At 47.2% G+C, this 19542-nt stretch overlaps 1 protein-coding gene across 1 annotated transcript; it reads left to right on the forward strand.

Moving 5' to 3' along the window:
- The first annotated feature begins 1672 nt into the window (after positions 1-1672).
- LOC108157515 (dynein beta chain, ciliary) lies at positions 1673-18985 on the forward strand. The gene is made up of 27 exons (XM_017289615.2): positions 1673-2452; positions 3205-3357; positions 3460-3671; positions 3730-3971; positions 4037-4319; positions 4379-4644; positions 4705-5156; positions 5214-6790; positions 7035-7307; positions 7602-7631; positions 7754-9742; positions 9804-10516; positions 10577-10929; positions 11008-11831; positions 11893-12254; positions 12315-12471; positions 12537-13886; positions 13955-14124; positions 14190-14687; positions 14742-15252; positions 15313-15483; positions 15541-15857; positions 15920-16334; positions 16394-17395; positions 17460-17608; positions 18272-18404; positions 18559-18985. Exons 1-27 carry the CDS (start codon positions 1729-1731, stop codon positions 18721-18723), a joined length of 13491 nt encoding a protein of 4496 aa, XP_017145104.1. The 5' UTR covers positions 1673-1728; the 3' UTR covers positions 18724-18985.
- Positions 18986-19542: the final 557 nt, after the last annotated feature.

Here is a 19542-nt window from a genome sequence, read left to right on the forward strand (position 1 = left end):
TTTTATAGAAACTGTGTTTATGTTTGGGTTAGGGTGGGGTGGTCGCCAATTTTACCCCTGACCATCTGTTGGCATCGAAATGCAACAATTTTTAGCGTGTCTGGAAAACATTTACCTTAATCCAAAGGAGAAGTTGTTTGTGGCCCAGGTGTTGGCAGGCTTTTTAGAGCCTGCCAGTTGTTTGGCATATTGCATGTTGAAGAATTTCTGGGTTTGGGCAATCTAAATGGCTTTAATATATTCATAAATTATTAAAGGTATTTATTGAGTATTTCTGATGAATATACGTGCATGAATATCCTCTGATCGGAGCAGAACTCTGTTTGGCAAAGATCAACCAATTATGGGCCTTCAGTCGCATATTTTTTCAACAAGTGCAAAGCCTTGCTTGCCCTGCTAGGTGTTCTCTAAGCTCTCACTCTCTCTTCGTTATCTACTATGCCGACCGAAGCTTCGCGAAGCTGCACTTAGCGATCGGATCGGAAACAATGTACATCTATCGTGATATTTGTGTGTCATCGGAATAATTAATTGGACAATTCCTCTATGTTAAGCTTTTAAGCTTTTTTAATAGCTATTGAGGTTTAATGAATAGTCGAGCAGGTTCGATGTACATATACTAAATGCACATTTATTGGTAAGAGAAAGTGAAAGTATGTGTGTTGTTTGTATGTATGTTCATTGTATGACGAACGGCGGGTATGACGTGATCGTGCCCTATGCAGAAAATCTTAGACGAGAGCGAGAGTGGATGAGAGAAGGATAGATAGAGGAGAAATAGATTTAAGATATTGTTCAAGAAGCAGAAGGTATTTTATATATACCTAGCTGTGTGATACCTCTTTGCTTCAGAGTCCAATTTCCAATCGAATTATAATGATTGACGCGCCGCTTCACTAGCATTAATCTAGCCCTCAATCAATCAATTGGATTAGTGCAAATCAAAGCAACTTTATTCGCACTCAAAGTTGCACAAATGGCGTGCCATTTGTCATAATCAAAAGATGGCGCCGCAACAGGTTGCCCCCAGCCGTGGCAACCACGATAGCAACGACTGTTATGGCACAGGGGAAAATAACAATTCCCCAATCCAAAACAGGGCCAAAATCAACAACTGCATGGTAACGGAGTCCTGCCACGATCACTTTTCCAGCTAACGGCACAAGACCATTGACGCTTAAGTAACGGAGCATTCAGTCGCGTACCATCGCCGCAGGTAAGCAGTCGCAGTTAGGAAAAAGAAAAACTATGGATACACCTTGGGAAAATTAAAAAAAAATATTTAAAAAAATCGGAAACTAATTATAAATAGTCAGTGATTTAATTTTCCTGAAAAGTACATATAGTTTAATAATCAAGAAATATAGAAATTTTGTGATGTTTTCATGGAAAAATCTTGAATTTGATGCATTTTTGTGTTATGTAACTAGTGAAAATTGTGGAAAAACCTTAAAAAACTTATTAAAAATATGCTAAAACTTTTGAAAAATGTGCTTATTCCACCAGTGTAAAATGGCAAAAGAATATTGACGATTTTTCAAATGAAACCATATTGACTTGCAGCGATTTATTGATTATATATGTAATCGTGTATATTGTTGTTAGTGGTAACAAGGTCGCTCAAACACTTAAAGCTAAATAATATGCATCGCCCCATAGCAAAACAGCAGCAGCAGACAACCAGAATAACAACTGTAGAACCAACAACAGCAAGGAGTAGGCCCCGCCATGGAGCCATCCACCAGCGCCGATGCCGCGGCTGCAGCGGCTGGGGGCGGACCGGATCCAAGGCTAGAGCTGATGGGGTCGTTTGTCATCAAGTCACTTAAACTAAAGCCGGAGAAATGGACGCGTGTCATCACGGTGGAGGAGCACAAGGGGATAATCAAAGAGTTTCTGGACAGGAACACCCCCGTGGTCCTCATCATAATTCTGACGCCAGCGGCACAATTGGTGCCTTCGACCACTTTCCCGCTGTCGCAGCTGAAAAGTAAGGGAGTGTACTTCATAAAGCGATATGCCGAGCCCATACCACGAGAGAATTGTGGCAACTATATCATCTATGGCGACCTTGCCACCCGCACCATTGATCAGCTGTCCGCCCTGGTGGAGGAGGTACTCGTGCCACTTCTTTCCAACGAGGATAACTACAGGAGCTGGCCCATTATGGTGGCCCAGGATGTGCAGAAGCATGTGCACAGCCTCAAGAGCACCGTGCACCAGGTGAAGGGGCAGGTGAGCGGCGAAACCATACTGGCCATGCCCGTGGGCGTGGAGAAGATTGTGAAGGCGGCCAAGGAGCTGGTCGAAACGGAGCAGTGCCAGTTCGACTTGTATCTGAAGAGCGCCATCGAGGGTGTGGTCATCAAGTGGGCTACCCAGATCCACGAGGTCATCAAGGAGAGTCCCTCGAACGCCTTCGCCAATGGCCAGAATCCAACGCCACACACGGGTGAGTCAATGCCGCCACACACATGTTTTTTGTGTGCGAGTACACCATCAGTTATTTTTGGGCTGCCTCCCTCCATTTATTATTTATTGATAAAATTCAAGTTTCCAGATATCCTAGCAACCCCAAAAATTTGCATGTTCAGGCCCATCCTTTTTTGGTCCTCACAAAGTTTCGTTTTTATTATCTGTTCACGAATGACATTCCACGTGCATGCAATATTTATTTGGTTATTATTGTACCGTACTACCAAAGGGTTTTTGGCCCATGTGACATGTTGACATTTGACGCAGGCAATCAACTCTATGGAATCCGTGGTAGCCAAATGGCTGACTGGGCCTAAAGCACAAGCGATTTTTGTGGTTTTATCTGGGGAAAAACGCGAATGGTATCAGCAGGATAATATAAATAGAGTCGATTGAATACAGAAAGACCTCGACGGACATACGATTTATATACAGAAAACTGTGCAGAATATAAAATCATTTTCTAGGATTGCTTCATCATAGATCTTATAGGATCTATATGTCTTCAAGTCAATTAAACGATGAGGCCGTTTTATCTAGTATTTATTTATTCACATAAAGTAGACAAACTTTAGGGTTGGAGGCATATGAAATAAACTAAACAAACCCCCAATAAATGCAATATATCCCACAATTTTATAAATTCTTCAAAAATATCCATTTAATATCATAAATATACAAATGTAATCTTAATTATTGCTCAACACCCCTCTTCCCATCCCAAAACAGAATTTACATTTTGGAATAATCGTCTAACGAACCTATCGTTCATCTACGACCAATTGCGCAACGAGCGCATTCGAGCCATGGCTCTGATACTCGAGTACTCGATGAGCGCCTACCATCCGTGCTTTCAGACCCTCTTCAAGAACGTCGTTACGGGTGAGTGTCGAGTACCATGCCATTGCCATGCTACATGAATGTGCTTTTTGCATGCCAATCAGTAATTTGTATTTGATTGATACCAAATCATCATCATCATAGCTCTGGCGGAGGCAAAGGACATAACACTCTATTTGAATCCGCTAAAACGTCCGCTACAGCACCTGGAGGAGATTGATTTTGCCGAATGCAAGCCCCTGCTCATACCATTCATGAATATCGTGTGCATTTTGTGGGGCAACTCCCGGTACTATTGCCAGTCGGGGAAAATCACGGTCCTTCTGCAGGAGATATGCAATTTGATTATATACCAGGTAGAGGCAATCGATGATGGCAATCGGTGATGCAATTATTATACTTGATTGGTTTCAGGCCAAAAGATACTTGGATCCATCGTCCATATTCCACAGCGATATCGATGAGGCCATGCAACGCCTCACTCTGTCCATACAGATATTAAAGTTCTTTCGGGAACTGTTCGACTACTATAAGGAACGCCTGGCCACATTCTTTACGGAGCCCGAGGAGCGGCCACCGATTTTATGGACTTTTCATCCAAATTCAGTTTTCAAGCGCTTTAATGCCTTTCTCGAGCGCCTCACAACAATTCAGTGGTAAGTGGATTGCAATTTATTTAAAGTTTACAGGCTTCCAAATATTCTTTTTTATTCATTTGAAGGTTCTTTTTTACTGTGATTGAATTCCTGAAATTAGAGAAGGTCGAAATCGGTGGACTGCGAGGCCGACAGCTGAGCACACGCATCACAGATGTCTATGTGGAGTTTAATCAATATTTCACGGCCTTTGCCTCGAAGAGCTATGATGTCCTGGATCCGGACGATCATGAGTTCGATGAAGACTTTAAGGGCTTTCAGACCCGCATCCTTGAGCTGGACATGAAACTGGCCGCCATACTGTGTCAGGCCTTTGACGATTGCCACAATCTGGAGAGTATTTTCAAGGTATAGCATTGAGAATTGGTTACCCTCTTGATTTCTTTCTAATGCAATGTATCTTCCAGCTGATAAGCATTGTGGGCAGCGTGCTAGATCGTCCCAAGATCAAGGAGGAGTTCACCCAACGATATGCCGAAATCGTGCGCATGCTCGACGATGAAATGACCGTGTGCGAGGCCATCTATGACAAGCAAATGGAACTGAGTCGCGAGGGGGACAATCTCTATCCCAACTATAACTGTCCGCCAGTGTCTGCCTTCATTCGCTGGTGCCATCAGCTGGAGACCAGAATCACGGCCCCAGTCAAGCACTTCAAGGCACTACAGCATGAGTAAGCATCACATTATCATCAGATATCTAACCCTACAATTAATCAAATGTTGTTTTGTAGAATCACCAAGACAGAGAAATCATTGGAGATCGTTGAACGTTATGAGTGTCTTATGGTTAAGCTGGGATCCTGCAAGACCAAGTTCTTTGACGACTGGGCCGAACAGTTGGCCGGACAAATTGAAGAGAATCTCAAAAAGTCCTTGATAGCACGCGATCGGCGCAGCCATTCGTTGATCCTGAACTTCAGTTCCGCCCTGTTTTGCATTCTGCGCGAGGTGCACTACATGCAGCAGATGAAAATCGAAGGCGTGCCCCAAATAGCCATAGACTTTGCCGAAAATAGCGATGTTTTTCGCTCGTACACACTCAATCTGGAGAAGACCATTGACTGGTACAACAGCATACAGGAGGGCAGCTCTCCCGTAGAGCTTCGACTGATTGAACCAGAGATTAAAACGATTGATGACCTGGTTACAATCGGAGTGGATGAGCTCGTGTGGAATTCGTCAGGTAATAAGCCAAGAAATCCTTTGAGAAATGCATAGCTAAGTAATCGTTTTCCTGTAGATATCATGAGTTATCTGGAGAAGCTGCGCCAGCCTGTGGCCGCTCTACAGAACCGCATGGATCACACGCAGGGTAATCTTCGACAGATACGCAAAATCATGGGCGTCTGGGCCAAGCATCCGTTGTTCGAGCGACGGGACTGCAAAAAGGACTCGGTGCTGTCGATAGACGAGCGACCAGATCGAACGACCAAGCGCTATGCCGAGATCCAGGCGGCCTCTGTGGAGATCCACAAGCTGCTGCACGACAATATGCTGCAGTTCGATATGGAGCAGAAGCAGGACGATGCCGTCTGGTTGAGCTATGTGGATTTTGTCGATAACATTGTCTATGAGAACCTTTTGCGCACTGTGGGCGTGAGTGTGGGCTATCTGGCGGAGAACATGGATCCGGACAACAACTATGCCCCGCTGTTCGAGTCGCGTTTGGAGCTGGTCGAACCGAATCTGGTGTTTGTGCCCTCCCTGGACCCCGAAGATCCGATGGGCTTCAACAATATGCTGATCGAGCTGATGAGAGACATTATGAAAATGGGATCGCTCATCAAGCGGCTCAAGCCCAGCGAGAAGCGCAACTATGTGGAGGTGATAAAGGAGAATCAGGACATAATCGATATGCGCCGCGAGATACTCAACGGCGTGGACCTGGTCATGGAGGAGGCCTCGCGATTCTGCAGGCAGTTCGAACGATACTCGTATTTATGGCTGGACGATCGCGAGGAGTGCATGGAGTACTTCCTGGAATACGGTCGAATGCTGGATCCAGACGAAATAGAGCTGGTGCTTATGAACGATCCCAATCTGCCGCCCCCACAGCCCTGCCAGCCCACAATCGAGGCATTCCGGGAGCAGATCGACAACTACGAGTCGCTGTTCAATGAAATCGAGGACATTGCCGCGTTCCAGGTGTTTAGCTCCTGGTTTCAGGTCGATGTTCGACCATTCCGCCAGGCCCTGCTGAACACCGTCTGCAAGTGGGGCAACATGTTCAAGGAGCATCTGGTGACCACAGTCACGTCCAGCCTGATGAACCTCAGCCACTTTATACGCAAGGCCGACGAGGGCCTACTGCAGACAGTCAAGGAGAAGGACTACGAGGGCCTGGTCAGCATAATGGCATACCTGATGCAGGTGAAGGAGCGAGCGGCCAAAACGGACGAGATGTTCGAGCCGATGCAGGAGACCATACAGCTGCTCAAGTACTACGACATGGATATACCCGAGGAGGTGAACGTCCTCCTGCAGGAGCTACCCGAGCAGTGGGCAAACACCAAGAAGATTGCCACAACCGTGAAGCAGCAAGTGTCGCCGCTGCAGGCCACCGAAGTGGTCAGCATTCGCAACAAGATCGCCCTCTTCGAGATGCACATACAACTGTTCCGCGAAGTCTTCAAGACCTATGACTTTTTCCGATTTGATTGTTACAAGCCCTATCTGCTGATGGACCGCATCAACGATGATATGTTCCTGTGCGAGAGCGAAATGCGTGACATACAGGAGTCGGGGAGTCTGTTCGAGGTCAATATACCCGAATTCAAGGTTCTCAAACAGTGTCGCAAGGAGCTGCGCATGCTCAAGGTACCATTTGTTTATTTGTTACTTGAAATGTTCTCTTTTTATCTAGAATTTTGTATGTGCATGTGTTTTAATCTACTAAATTTATACATACCTATGTACTGCATGCCCACATGTGGAACTTTGAGCTTTTACTTTATTCCTTTATTCCCCCCTAATGCATTTACTAATCCTTAAACCTAATATTAATCGTAATCGTTGTTGCTGTGGCCCCCTACTAATTATTTTACACTTGCAAATTGCTTAGCAACTTTGGGATTATGTGAACATCGTTGCGACCAGCATCGACGACTGGAAGACGACTCCTTGGCGCAAGGTCGATGTGGAGAATATGGACATTGAGTGCAAGAAGTTTGCCAAGGATATACGTCTGTTGGATAAGGAAATGCGCCCGTGGGACACTTTTATCAATCTGGAGTCGACGGTCAAGAATATGTTGACCTCACTTCGGGCCGTTGGGGAGCTACAGAATCCGGCCATACGTGAACGACACTGGAATCAGCTCATGAACTCAACCAAGGTCTATTTTGTGATTCTATTCTATATGATATGCCATATCCTTTTCTATCCTTAAGCCAACCTCCTAATTGATTTGGCAACTTGTAAATAATACATGTAAATCTCTATATCTCCTCGCACCTGAGCTCTTCACTCAGTTGGGATGCTCTCAAATGTATAGCAAAAAAAGTTTTAATCATTTTACTTTCTCCAAACCTTCTTTCGTTTCCGCTTGATTTTGGGGCCCACAAAAAACACCTTATTGTGACCTGGCCCAAAAAACTGTACAGTTCTTGTAAATACCATTTCATTGCAGAGTCTGGCCGCCCTGCCCAAGGAAGTTACCGTAAGTGGTCAACGGCATGTCTCTCAGAAGTAGAATCCTAGTTATCGATAACGTAGTCTAGTCCATTCTGTGCACCATCTGCTTACTTGATTTTTGTTGACATTTTCGGGTGCATTTTTTAGGTCAAGTTCATCATGGATCATGAGACAACTCTGGCCGAATTGCTGGGCCTGAATCTACACGAATGCGAGGAGGAGGTGAAAAATATCGTGGACAAGGCCGTCAAGGAAATGTCGATGGAGAAAATCCTTAGGGATTTGAACACCACATGGTCGGCAATGGAGTTTGACCATGAGCTGCATCCGCGCACTGGGTGTAACCTCCTGAAGGCTTCGGAAGAACTCATAGAGACGCTTGAAGATAATCAGGTTTGCCTACAGAATTTAATAACATCCAAGTACATCGCCCATTTCCTCGAAGAAGTTTCAACTTGGCAAAACAAACTTATGATCGCCGATCAAGTGATAACCGTTTGGTTTGAGGTGCAACGCACTTGGACCCATCTTGAGAGTATCTTCATGAGTTCGGAAGACATACGGAAACAGCTCCCCGTCGATTCGGTGCGTTTCGATAATATCGATGCCGAATTTCGCGTACTCATGGATGAGATGTCCCTCTCATCGAATGTGGTGGCATCGACCAATCGACCTGGGCTGATCGAACGCTTGGAGCATTTGCAAAAGGAGCTTACGCTTTGCGAGAAGGCATTGGCAGAGTATTTGGAAACGAAACGTTTGGCTTTTCCTCGTTTCTATTTTGTATCTTCGGCCGATCTGCTGGATGTCCTCAGCAATGGCATTCAGCCGGAAATGGTCACCAAGCATCTAACCAAACTCTTCGATTCGATTGCCCGCTTAAAGTTCAATCGTGACCAGGCCAATGAGATCGACACAGCTTCGGGCATGTATGCCAAGGATGGCGAGTATGTCGAGTTCAACGAACTGGCTAGCATACGCGGACCCGTCGAGGTCTGGCTGAATCGCATCCAGGCGGCGATGCGGGCCAGTCTGCGGCACTATGTCACAGAAGCTGTGACAGCTTATGAGGAAAAGCAACGGGAACAATGGTTGTTCGACTATCCTGCCCAGGTGTCCCTCTGCGGATCGCAGATCTGGTGGTCCACGGAGGTGAACATCGCCTTCAGCCGCCTTGAGGAGGGCTACGACAACGCCATCAAGGACTACTACAAGAAACAGATCTCACAACTCAGTTTACTCATAACACTTCTGCTGGGCGAGCTTAGCAAGGGCGATCGTCAGAAAATCATGACGATATGCACCATTGATGTGCATTCGAGAGATGTGGTCGCTAAGATGATTCAGGCCAAATTGGATTCAGGCTCCGCTTTTATGTGGCAATCTCAGTTGAGGCATCGCTTCGACGATGTGGAGAAGGACTGCTTTGCCAATATTTGCGACGCCGAGTTCCAGTATTGTCACGAATACTTAGGCAATACGCCACGCCTGGTCATAACGCCGCTCACAGATCGCTGTTACATCACCCTGACACAATCCCTCCATCTAGTGATGGGCGGGGGCCCGGCTGGCCCCGCCGGTACGGGAAAAACTGAAACAACCAAGGACTTGGGACGCGCCATCGGCATCATGGTCTACGTCTTCAACTGTTCCGAACAAATGGACTACCAGTCGTGCGGCAACATTTACAAGGGCCTGGCCCAGACCGGCGCCTGGGGATGCTTCGACGAATTCAATCGCATCACCGTCGAGGTCCTGTCGGTGGTGGCGGTGCAGGTGAAGTCCGTGCAGGACGCCATACGCGACAAAAAGAAGATGTTCAATTTTATGGGCGAAATGATTAGCCTTGTGCCAACGGTGGGGATATTTATTACCATGAATCCTGGCTACGCTGGACGCACAGAGCTGCCGGAGAATCTGAAGGCACTGTTCCGGCCCTGCGCCATGGTCGTGCCGGACTTCGAGCTCATCTGCGAGATTATGCTGGTGGCCGAGGGCTTCCAGGATGCCCGAGTGCTGGCCCGCAAATTCATCACACTCTATACGCTGTGCAAGGAGCTGCTGTCCAAACAGGATCACTACGATTGGGGCCTGAGGGCGATCAAATCGGTGCTGGTTGTGGCTGGATCGCTTAAGGTATGGTGGAGCATTCAATACTTGTAGTACTTGTGTCCCTAATCTATGATCTATGTTAAAGCGCGGTGATCCTGGCCGACCGGAGGAGGAGGTACTAATGCGCGCCTTGCGCGACTTTAATATACCGAAAATAATCACCGACGACATGCCGGTGTTCATGGGGCTCATCAGCGATTTATTTCCCGCCTTGGATGTGCCACGCAAACGTGATCAGGACTTTGAGCGCACCGTAAAACAAGCTGCCTCCGACTTGCTACTGCAACCAGAAGATAATTTCATTTTGAAAGTGGTGCAACTGGAGGAACTGTTGGAGGTACGTCACTCTGTGTTCATCGTTGGCAATGCGGGCACGGGCAAGACCCAAGTGTGGAAGACGCTGCTGCGCACCTATCAGAACATCAAGCGGAAGCCCATATTCAATGACTTGAATCCGAAAGCGGTGACCAATGATGAACTTTTCGGCATCATCAACCCGGCGACACGTGAGTGGAAAGACGGTCTGTTCTCGGTGCTAATGCGGGATCAGGCAAACATAACGGGCGATCAACCAAAGTGGATTGTTCTCGATGGCGACATCGATCCCATGTGGATCGAGAGCTTGAATACCGTAATGGACGATAATAAAGTATTGACTTTGGCAAGTAACGAGCGCATTGCGTTGACTCCTTCGATGCGTTTGCTCTTTGAGATCTCCAACCTGAGAACAGCAACACCGGCAACCGTATCCAGGGCTGGCATATTGTACATTAATCCCCAGGACTTGGGTTGGAATCCGTAAGTACTATCTATCGATCAGCCTGTCAATTTATCCATCAATCAATCTACAATTGTTAGCTATGTGACGAGTTGGGTTGAAACGCGTAAAATTCCAGCCGAAAAGTCCAATTTGGTCATGTTATTCGATAAGTACATACCGCCTTCATTGGAAACGATACGCGTGCGTTTCAAAAAGATCACGCCTGTCGCCGAAATGGCCCACATACAAATGCTGTGCCATCTACTAAACTGTTTTCTAATACCAGCGAACACCCCGGCCGATTGCCCAAAAGAATGGCACGAACTGTACTTTGTTTTTGCCTGTATTTGGGCGTTCGGTTCGGCCATGTTCCAGGATCAAGCCATTGACTATCGCGTGGAGTTCAGCAAATGGTGGGTAAACGAATTCAAAACTGTTAAGTTCCCCTCAGGTGAGTGCCACATCACAGCTTCTATATGAAATCTTCCCTGAGTGTAACACAAATGCGATCCACCCAACAAAACAAAAGGTGGAACAGTTTTCGATTACTTTCTGGATAGCGAGACGAAGACCTTCCTGCCCTGGACGGAGAAGACACCTAAGTTTGAGCTGGACTCGGATCTGCCGCTGCAAGCTGTCATAGTGCACACCTCCGAGTCGATACGCCTGCGTTACTTCCTAGATCTCCTGATGGATAAGAAGCACCCGGTGATGCTAGTTGGGAATGCCGGCTGCGGCAAGACCGTACTGGTTAACGAGAAGCTTCAATCGCTTTCTGAGAATTACGCTGTCACTACAATACCATTCAATTTCTATACCACGTCCGAGATGTTGCAAAAGATACTCGAAAAGCCGCTGGAAAAGAAAGCGGGTCGCAACTACGGACCGCCCGGCAACAAGCTACTCTGTTACTTTGTGGACGACATCAATATGCCCGAGGTGGACTGCTATGGCACCGTTCAGCCGCACACACTGATGCGGCAGCATCTCGACTATGGCCACTGGTACGACCGGAACAAGTTGACCCTGAAGGACATCCACAACTGTCAGTATGTGGCCTGCATGAACCCCACCTCGGGCAGCTTCACCATCAATCCGCGTCTCCAGCGACACTTTTGTGTGCTGGCCGTCAGTTTTCCCGGCCCCGAGTCCATAACGGTCATGTACTCGGCCATTCTGGCGCAGCATTTTGCCAACGCCGAGCAGAAGTTCGTACCAATTGTCCACCGAATGACGGCCAATATTGTGGCAGCCACAATAGCGCTGCACAACAAGTGCCTGCAGGTCTTCCTGCCTACGGCCATCAAGTCGCATTACATCTTCAACTTGAGAGACATCAGCAATGTTTTTCAGGTGGGTTCAGAGTACCATTCTCTACATGTATTGTGATTAATCTGTGATTTGTTTCTTTTAGGGATTGCTGTTTAGTTCCACAGAGTGCTTGACGGGATCAACAGATCTTATACGTTTGTGGCAACACGAGACCCAGCGTGTGTACGCGGATAAGCTAACTGATGATAAGGATATCGATAGCTTTACCAAAATGCAGCATGACATTGTCAAGAAGTCGTTCGAAGAAATTGACGAATCCGTTATATTCGACAAGCCGAATATCTACTGTCATTTCGCTGGAGGAATTGGTGATCCTAAGTACATGCCCATCAAGGGCTGGACTGAGCTTCACAAACTCCTTCAGGAAGCAATGTCATCGTATAATGATCTAGTCGCTGCCATGAATCTGGTGCTATTCGAGGATGCGATGATGCATGTTTGCAGGTAAGCCCCACCCCCATAAAAATCCCCCACAAAACCAGGACTAATCTGTTTTATTTTCAGAATAAATCGCATATTAGAATCACCGCGTGGCAGCGCCTTATTGGTTGGTGTTGGTGGCAGTGGCAAACAATCTCTAGCGCGCTTGGCAGCATTCATATCCAGCTTGGAGGTCGTGCAGATACAGCTTAAGAAGGGCTATTGCGTCAACGATTTGAAGGTTTCTTTCCTTGTTTCCATATGAACCATATAAGCCGCCTGTATTGACCCTTTTTTAATTTTTAGAGCGAATTTTCCGGATTGTATTTGAAGGCTGGTTTGAAAAATGTTGGCACTATGTTCTTAATGACGGATGCCCAAATCCCCAGCGAGGATTTTCTTGTCCTTATCAACGATATGTTAGCCACTGGCGAGATACCAGATCTATTTCCGGACGACGAAATCGAGAACATAATAGCTGGCGTGCGAAATGAGGTCAAAGGTGCGGGACTGGTTGATACGCGAGAAAACTGCTGGAAATTCTTCATCGATCGTGTGCGCAAACAACTGAAGATAGTTCTGTGCTTTTCACCAGTGGGTTCAACATTGCGTGTTCGGTCGAGAAAATTCCCTGCCATCATTAATGCCACATCCATCAATTGGTTCCACGAATGGCCTCAGGAGGCACTCATCTCGGTGGCCATGAACTTTTTGGCCCAGAACAAGGTTCTGCCCGAGAACCATCGCGATTCTGTGGCTAAGTTCATGGCCCATGTCCATACGTCGGTCAACACGACGTCCAAAGTTTATTTACAGAATGAGCGCCGCTACAACTACACAACGCCCAAGAGTTATCTCGAACAGATTAACCTCTATATCAAGCTGCTCAACCACAAGCACGATGATCTGCAGAGCAAAATCGAGCGTCTGGAAAATGGTCTGGAGAAGCTGCGGTCCACCGCCTTGCAGGTGGCCGATCTGAAGGTGAAGCTGGCCGTCCAGGAGGTCGAGCTAAAGGAGAAGAACGATGCGGCCGATGCTTTGATCGAAATTGTGGGCATTGAAACGGAGAAAGTGCAAACGGAGAAAGCCGTGGCCGACGAGGAGGAAATGAAGGTCGCTTTGATAGCCGACGAAGTCAGCAAAAAGCAGCGCGACTGCGAAGAGGATCTCCTCAAAGCAGAGCCCGCTCTGATGGCCGCCCAGGATGCCCTCAACACCCTCAACAAAGCCAATCTCACAGAGCTAAAGAGCTTCGGCTCCCCGCCGGGAGTCGTGACAAATGTGACCGCCGCCGTTATGGTTCTGCTCGCCCCTGGTGGCAAGATACCCAAAGACCGCTCCTGGAAGGCAGCCAAAATAGCAATGGCAAAGGTGGACGCGTTCCTGGATGCACTGATCAACTATGACAAGGAGAATATACACCCAGAAATCATCAAGGCCATTCAGCCGTATCTCAAGGATCCCGAATTCGAACCTGAGTTTGTGCGCTCCAAGTCGGGAGCAGCGGCCGGCCTGTGCGCCTGGGTCATCAATATAATCAAATTCTACGAGGTCTACTGCGATGTGGAGCCCAAACGGAAGGCCCTGGCAGCGGCCAATGCAGAACTGGCCGCGGCCCAGGATAAGCTAGCGGGTATCAAACGGAAAGTGATGGCATGTACCCCAAATGATGACTAAATTATTGTAAGTGTTTCTAATACAACCAACTCTCCTCATTACAGGGTCTCGAGGAGCAGCTGGCCAAGCTAACGGCCGACTTTGAGAAGGCCACGGCGGATAAATTGCGTTGCCAACAGGAGGCGGATGCCACGCAAGCAACCATCGCCCTGGCCAATCGACTGGTGGGCGGTCTGGCCAGTGAGAACGTGCGGTGGGCAGAGGCTGTCAACAAGTGAGTGTCCCAGTGAATATCTCCTTATGTGAATCCTAGTTAATGTATCTGTACCTTCCTAATAGCTTCGTGAAGCAGGGCATTACCTTACCCGGCGATATCCTACTCATTACCGCCTTCATTTCCTATGTCGGTTGTTTCACGAAAGGATTTCGCATCGATCTACTGCTTAAGATGTGGACACCCTTTCTCAAGAGCATTGATCCACCCATACCCACAACCGAGAATCTCGATCCCCTATCGCTGCTCACCGACGACACAACCGTTGCCGTTTGGACCAATGAGGGACTGCCCAGTGATCGCATGTCGATCGAGAATGCCACGATTCTGTCCAATTCGGATCGTTGGCCTCTGATGATCGATCCCCAGCTGCAGGGCGTCAAATGGATAAAGCAAAAGTATGGCGAGGAACTAAAGGTTATACGGTTGGGTCAGCGCAGCTATTTGGAAAACATCGAGAAGTCCATTAATGCAGGCTGCACTGTGCTGATTGAGAATATTGATGAGAACTTGGACCCAGTGCTCGATTCTTTGTTGGGTCGAAATTTGATCAAGAAGGGAAAGTAAGTTTGGGAGTACTTACACACTTCTTAAGTAAAATATCTCATCCTTTGCAGAGCCCTCAAAATCGGGGACAAAGAGGTCGAATACAACTCCAATTTCCGTTTGATTCTGCACACAAAACTAGCTAATCCGCACTACAAGCCAGAGATGCAAGCACAAACTACACTCATTAACTTTACCGTTACACGCGATGGCCTCGAAGATCAACTGCTGGCGGAAGTGGTGAAGGCCGAGCGTCCCGACCTGGAGGAACTGAAGGCGGAGTTGACCAAACAACAGAATGACTTTAAAATCATGCTGAAGAAACTGGAGGATGATCTGCTGTCACGCCTTTCGTCGGCGGGTGAGAATATTTTAGGTGACACTGCGTTGGTGGAGAACCTAGAGACCACCAAGAGCACGGCATCAGAGATTGAGGTGAAGGTGGCGGAGGCCAAGATAACATCGAAGAAAATCGACAAGGCCCGTGAATACTACAGACCAGCGGCGGCCAGGGCCAGTCTGCTCTACTTTATACTGAACGAACTAAACACGATCAATCCGATCTATCAGTTCTCACTGAAGGTAGGCTAATAGGTCATAGGTTGTATAGGAATGGATTTTGATTGCTCCTTTGATGTACAGGCTTTTAGCGTAGTGTTCCAAAAGGCCATAGCCAAGGCTGATCCGGGCGAAACTTTGGATTTGCGCGTTTCCAATCTGATCGATTGCATTACGTATTCGGTCTTTCAGTATACTTCGCGTGGTCTTTTCGAATGCGACAAGCTGATCTTTGCCTCGCAAATGACATTTCAGGTGAGAGCTTCTATCACACTGATGTTTGATCTTTGATTAATGAATTGATTCCCACAGATTCTACTTATGAACGAGGAGTTGACATCCGCGGAACTGGACTTCCTACTCCGCTTCCCGATCAAGCCACATGTGACAAGTCCTGTGGACTTCTTATCAAACCAATCGTGGGGCGGAATTTGCAGTCTAGCGTCCAAGGATGAGTTCCGGAACTTGGATCGTGACATCGAAACGTCTTCAAAGCGTTGGAAGAAACTTGTGGAATCGGAGCTGCCGGAGAAGGAGAAATTCCCACAGGAATGGAAAAACAAAACTGCTTTGCAGAGGCTCTGCATGATCAGAGCCTTGAGGCCCGATCGCATGACCTATGCTTTAGCGTAAGTATCCGCCAGATACTCCGAAATGAAGTACGAATAATGTGTAATCCATTTCCTTACAGTGACTTCATTGAGGAGAAATTGGGTTCCAAATATGTGGAGAGTCGTGCCATGGAGTTTGCCAAATCCTACGAGGAGGCCAGTCCATCCACACCAATCTTCTTTATACTCTCGCCAGGAGTTAATCCTCTGAAGGATGTGGAGGCTTTGGGCAAAACACTGGGCTTTTCAATGGATCTGGGTAATTTCCATAATGTATCATTGGGACAGGGTCAAGAAGCCATTGCAGAGGCGGCCATGGATACAGCAGCGAAGAATGGCCACTGGGTGGTGTTGCAGAATATTCATTTGGTGAGGAAATGGTTGCCCGTCCTTGAGAAGAAACTGGAGTACTATGCCGAAGACTCGCACCCAGACTACCGCATGTTCCTGAGCGCAGAGCCAGCATCCACTCCTTCAGCTCACATTATACCACAGGTATGTCTACCTATAATCAATATTAAGATGTAGTGATTAAATTTCCATATCGATTCTAGGGTATATTGGAATCATCGATCAAGATCACCAATGAGCCACCGACTGGCATGCTGGCGAATCTCCACAAGGCTCTGGACAACTTCACCCAGGAAACCCTGGAGATGTCGGGCAAGGAAGCCGAGTTCAAGGCCATTTTATTCTCCCTCTGCTACTTCCATGCCGTGGTGGCAGAGAGGCGCAAATTTGGCCCACAAGGCTGGAACAAGATCTATCCCTTCAACGTGGGTGACCTGAATATCAGTGTGTCGGTGCTGTACAACTATCTGGAGGCCAATGCCAAGGTGCCGTGGGAAGATCTGCGCTATCTGTTCGGGGAGATCATGTATGGCGGTCACATAACCGACGACTGGGACAGGCGGCTGTGCATCACCTATCTGGAGGAGTATATGCAGCCGGATCTGGTGGATGGTGAGCTGTTTCTGGCGCCATCCTTTCCCGCACCGCCCAACACTGACTACCAGGGCTATCACAGCTATATAGATGATATGATGCCGGCGGAGTCGCCGTATCTGTATGGCCTGCATCCCAATGCGGAGATCGGGTTCCTAACCACGCGAGCGGAGAACATTTTCCGCACTGTTTTCGAGATGCAGCCACGCGACGCAGGTGCCGGGGGCGGGACAACGGTGACGCGCGAGGACAAGGTCAAGCAGATTGTCGATGAGATTATTGAGAAGCTGCCGGAGGAATTCAACATGATCGAGATCATGAACAAGGTGGAGGAGCGTACGCCGTATGTGATAGTGGCCTTTCAGGAGTGCGAGCGCATGAATTTCCTGACCAGCGAGATGAAGCGCAGCCTGAAGGAATTGGACTTGGGCTTAAAGGGTGAATTGACCATTACATCGGACATGGAGGTGCTGGAGAATTCACTGTTTTTGGATCAAGTGCCGCCCATTTGGACGCAACGTGCGTATCCTTCGCTCTTGGGTCTCAACAATTGGTTCATCGACTTGTGCTTGCGTCTGCGAGAGCTGGAGACCTGGTCCACCGACTTTGTGGTAAGGCCATCCACTAAACAGTCCAAAAATGCTCTTAGCTGATTCGCTTCTTTTCACTCTGCAGCTTCCCTCTTGCGTCTGGCTGGCTGGGTTCTTCAATCCGCAGTCTCTACTCACAGCCATCATGCAGAGCACAGCGCGACGCAACGACTTGCCGCTGGACAAGATGTGCCTGCAGTGTGACGTGACCAAGAGGCAGAAGGAGGAATTTACGTGAGTGATGATACGCAATACCCAATTGACTCTTCAGATGACCTTCCCAGCGAGAGGGTGCTGGCATTTCTATATGCAAAAAGTATCGCTAGTGCGGTGATTGTTTCGCTGTACATAGGAAGAGTGATATTTAGCAGGGGTGTTCCAGCTTTGGCTAGTTGTAACCTCTTTCCACAGTTTGTCGACCCTCCGGGGCCCCTTTTCTATGCCATGTAATCTATTTCATGCGATGTTACAACATGTAAGGGGGAGGGCACTTCTGTTTGAACTGCGGCCAATGGCCAGCGACTGTCTTCGCTCCGAGTGTGTCTATTTATAGCCGCAATGCTATTTCATAAGAGCTAATTTTAAAACACCACATAGAGTATAAATAGGAATTATTAATAGCATTGTAATTTACAATTGTCTGTGAGCCGCCTGATTGTGGCTGTCCGCTGTGCTGATTGCTTATTAAGTGGCGCCCTGGTCGACAAAACGTCGCACGTTTCACATGGCGTCGGCTGTCGCCGCTAAGCAAACAATGGCTTGGCACCGGCGCACCGTCGCGACGTACAAGCAGATTAGCATCTAGACCAGCACCAGCCCCCCCAACTAATTAAACTACTATAGATAGCCAGGCGGACAGACACTCGATTGAAAAGATCCACGATCTTGTAATTACAGAACGGCACCGCGCGATGGTTGCTGCGTGCACGGGATTTTCATGGAGGGCGCTCGATGGGATATACAGCAGGGCATCATAATGGAGTCGCGGCTCAAAGAACTCTATCCGTCAATGCCAGTGATCAATATTCGGGTGAGTTTTTTGTAATGCAAATTTTTCTTTGGCGAATGCGAAAATCCGATAATGCTGAATTGAGAATAGATCTCTGGCGTCTCTGAGTTGGCGCATGTTGGAATAAATTCTCAAAAAAACTGGATTCCATTCCATTTCGAATTGTCTATTGCAGGCCATTACCCAAGACAAGCAAGACCTGAGGAATATGTACGAGTGCCCCGTCTACAAGACCCGCACTCGTGGCCCCACCACCTACGTATCGAATTTGAATCTGAAAACCAAAGACAAGCCTGGCAAATGGATTCTGGCCGGTGTGGCCCTACTTCTGCAGACCTAAATCGGAAACTAATTAGCTTTCTTCCTGTATTCCTAACCTATTTAGTAGAATTTTATAGCTGAAATTTGGAATAATTCACAATTTAGAAGGACATCTCTGTAGTACAATAATAGACCTAAGATTCGTAGACTTACATACAAATGTTTCTAGTAGAATTCAGACTTAACTTTCGATTGAACTTCTTTGTAGTGCACTTTTTGAAATAAACCACTTCCTAAGTAGTCTTGCCTTAGGCGCACTAGCATAAAAACCGAACAGAAAAGCGACATTTTGTTTACCTTACTGGGAAATCTCCAAGGCCAAATCCAAAGATTACTTTCTCTGGGTAAGAACGATGCATATTTTCATATAATTGTGACTCAATTTTTGTTTGCTTAAAGGTAAAAACCCCAAGGAAATCACCTAATTACGCATGAAACAATACCACCCATCAATTTGGATGATATTCCTGGCTGATAATCGTATGCCGCTGATAAGACTATAAATTTCTATTAGCTATGAGAGCCATGAGAGAAACGCATACAAAAAATCCCAAAAATGTAAAAGAAAAATTCGAAATCAAAAGCGTCGCGTATCCATAAATAACAGACCTACATATAGTTATGGATATATGCTACAATACGTATGAAATGTCTGAAACGGAACCATCAAAGAAAATTCCTAGACATTTCTGGGGTGGAGTGAACTCGTGGCCGTCGCAAATTGAAACCATTTTAACATATTTTTCGCTTTGGTTTTATTTAATTTTGTATTTTTGTTGTACCTCTCTCTTTCTGATAAGCGTGCGACTGCTTTGGGGTACGAGTCCGGTGGTCCGGT

The sequence above is a fragment of the Drosophila miranda genome, chromosome 2, assembly GCF_003369915.1.
Source record: "Drosophila miranda strain MSH22 chromosome 2, D.miranda_PacBio2.1, whole genome shotgun sequence".
Classification (NCBI taxonomy): Eukaryota; Metazoa; Arthropoda; class Insecta; order Diptera; family Drosophilidae; genus Drosophila; species Drosophila miranda.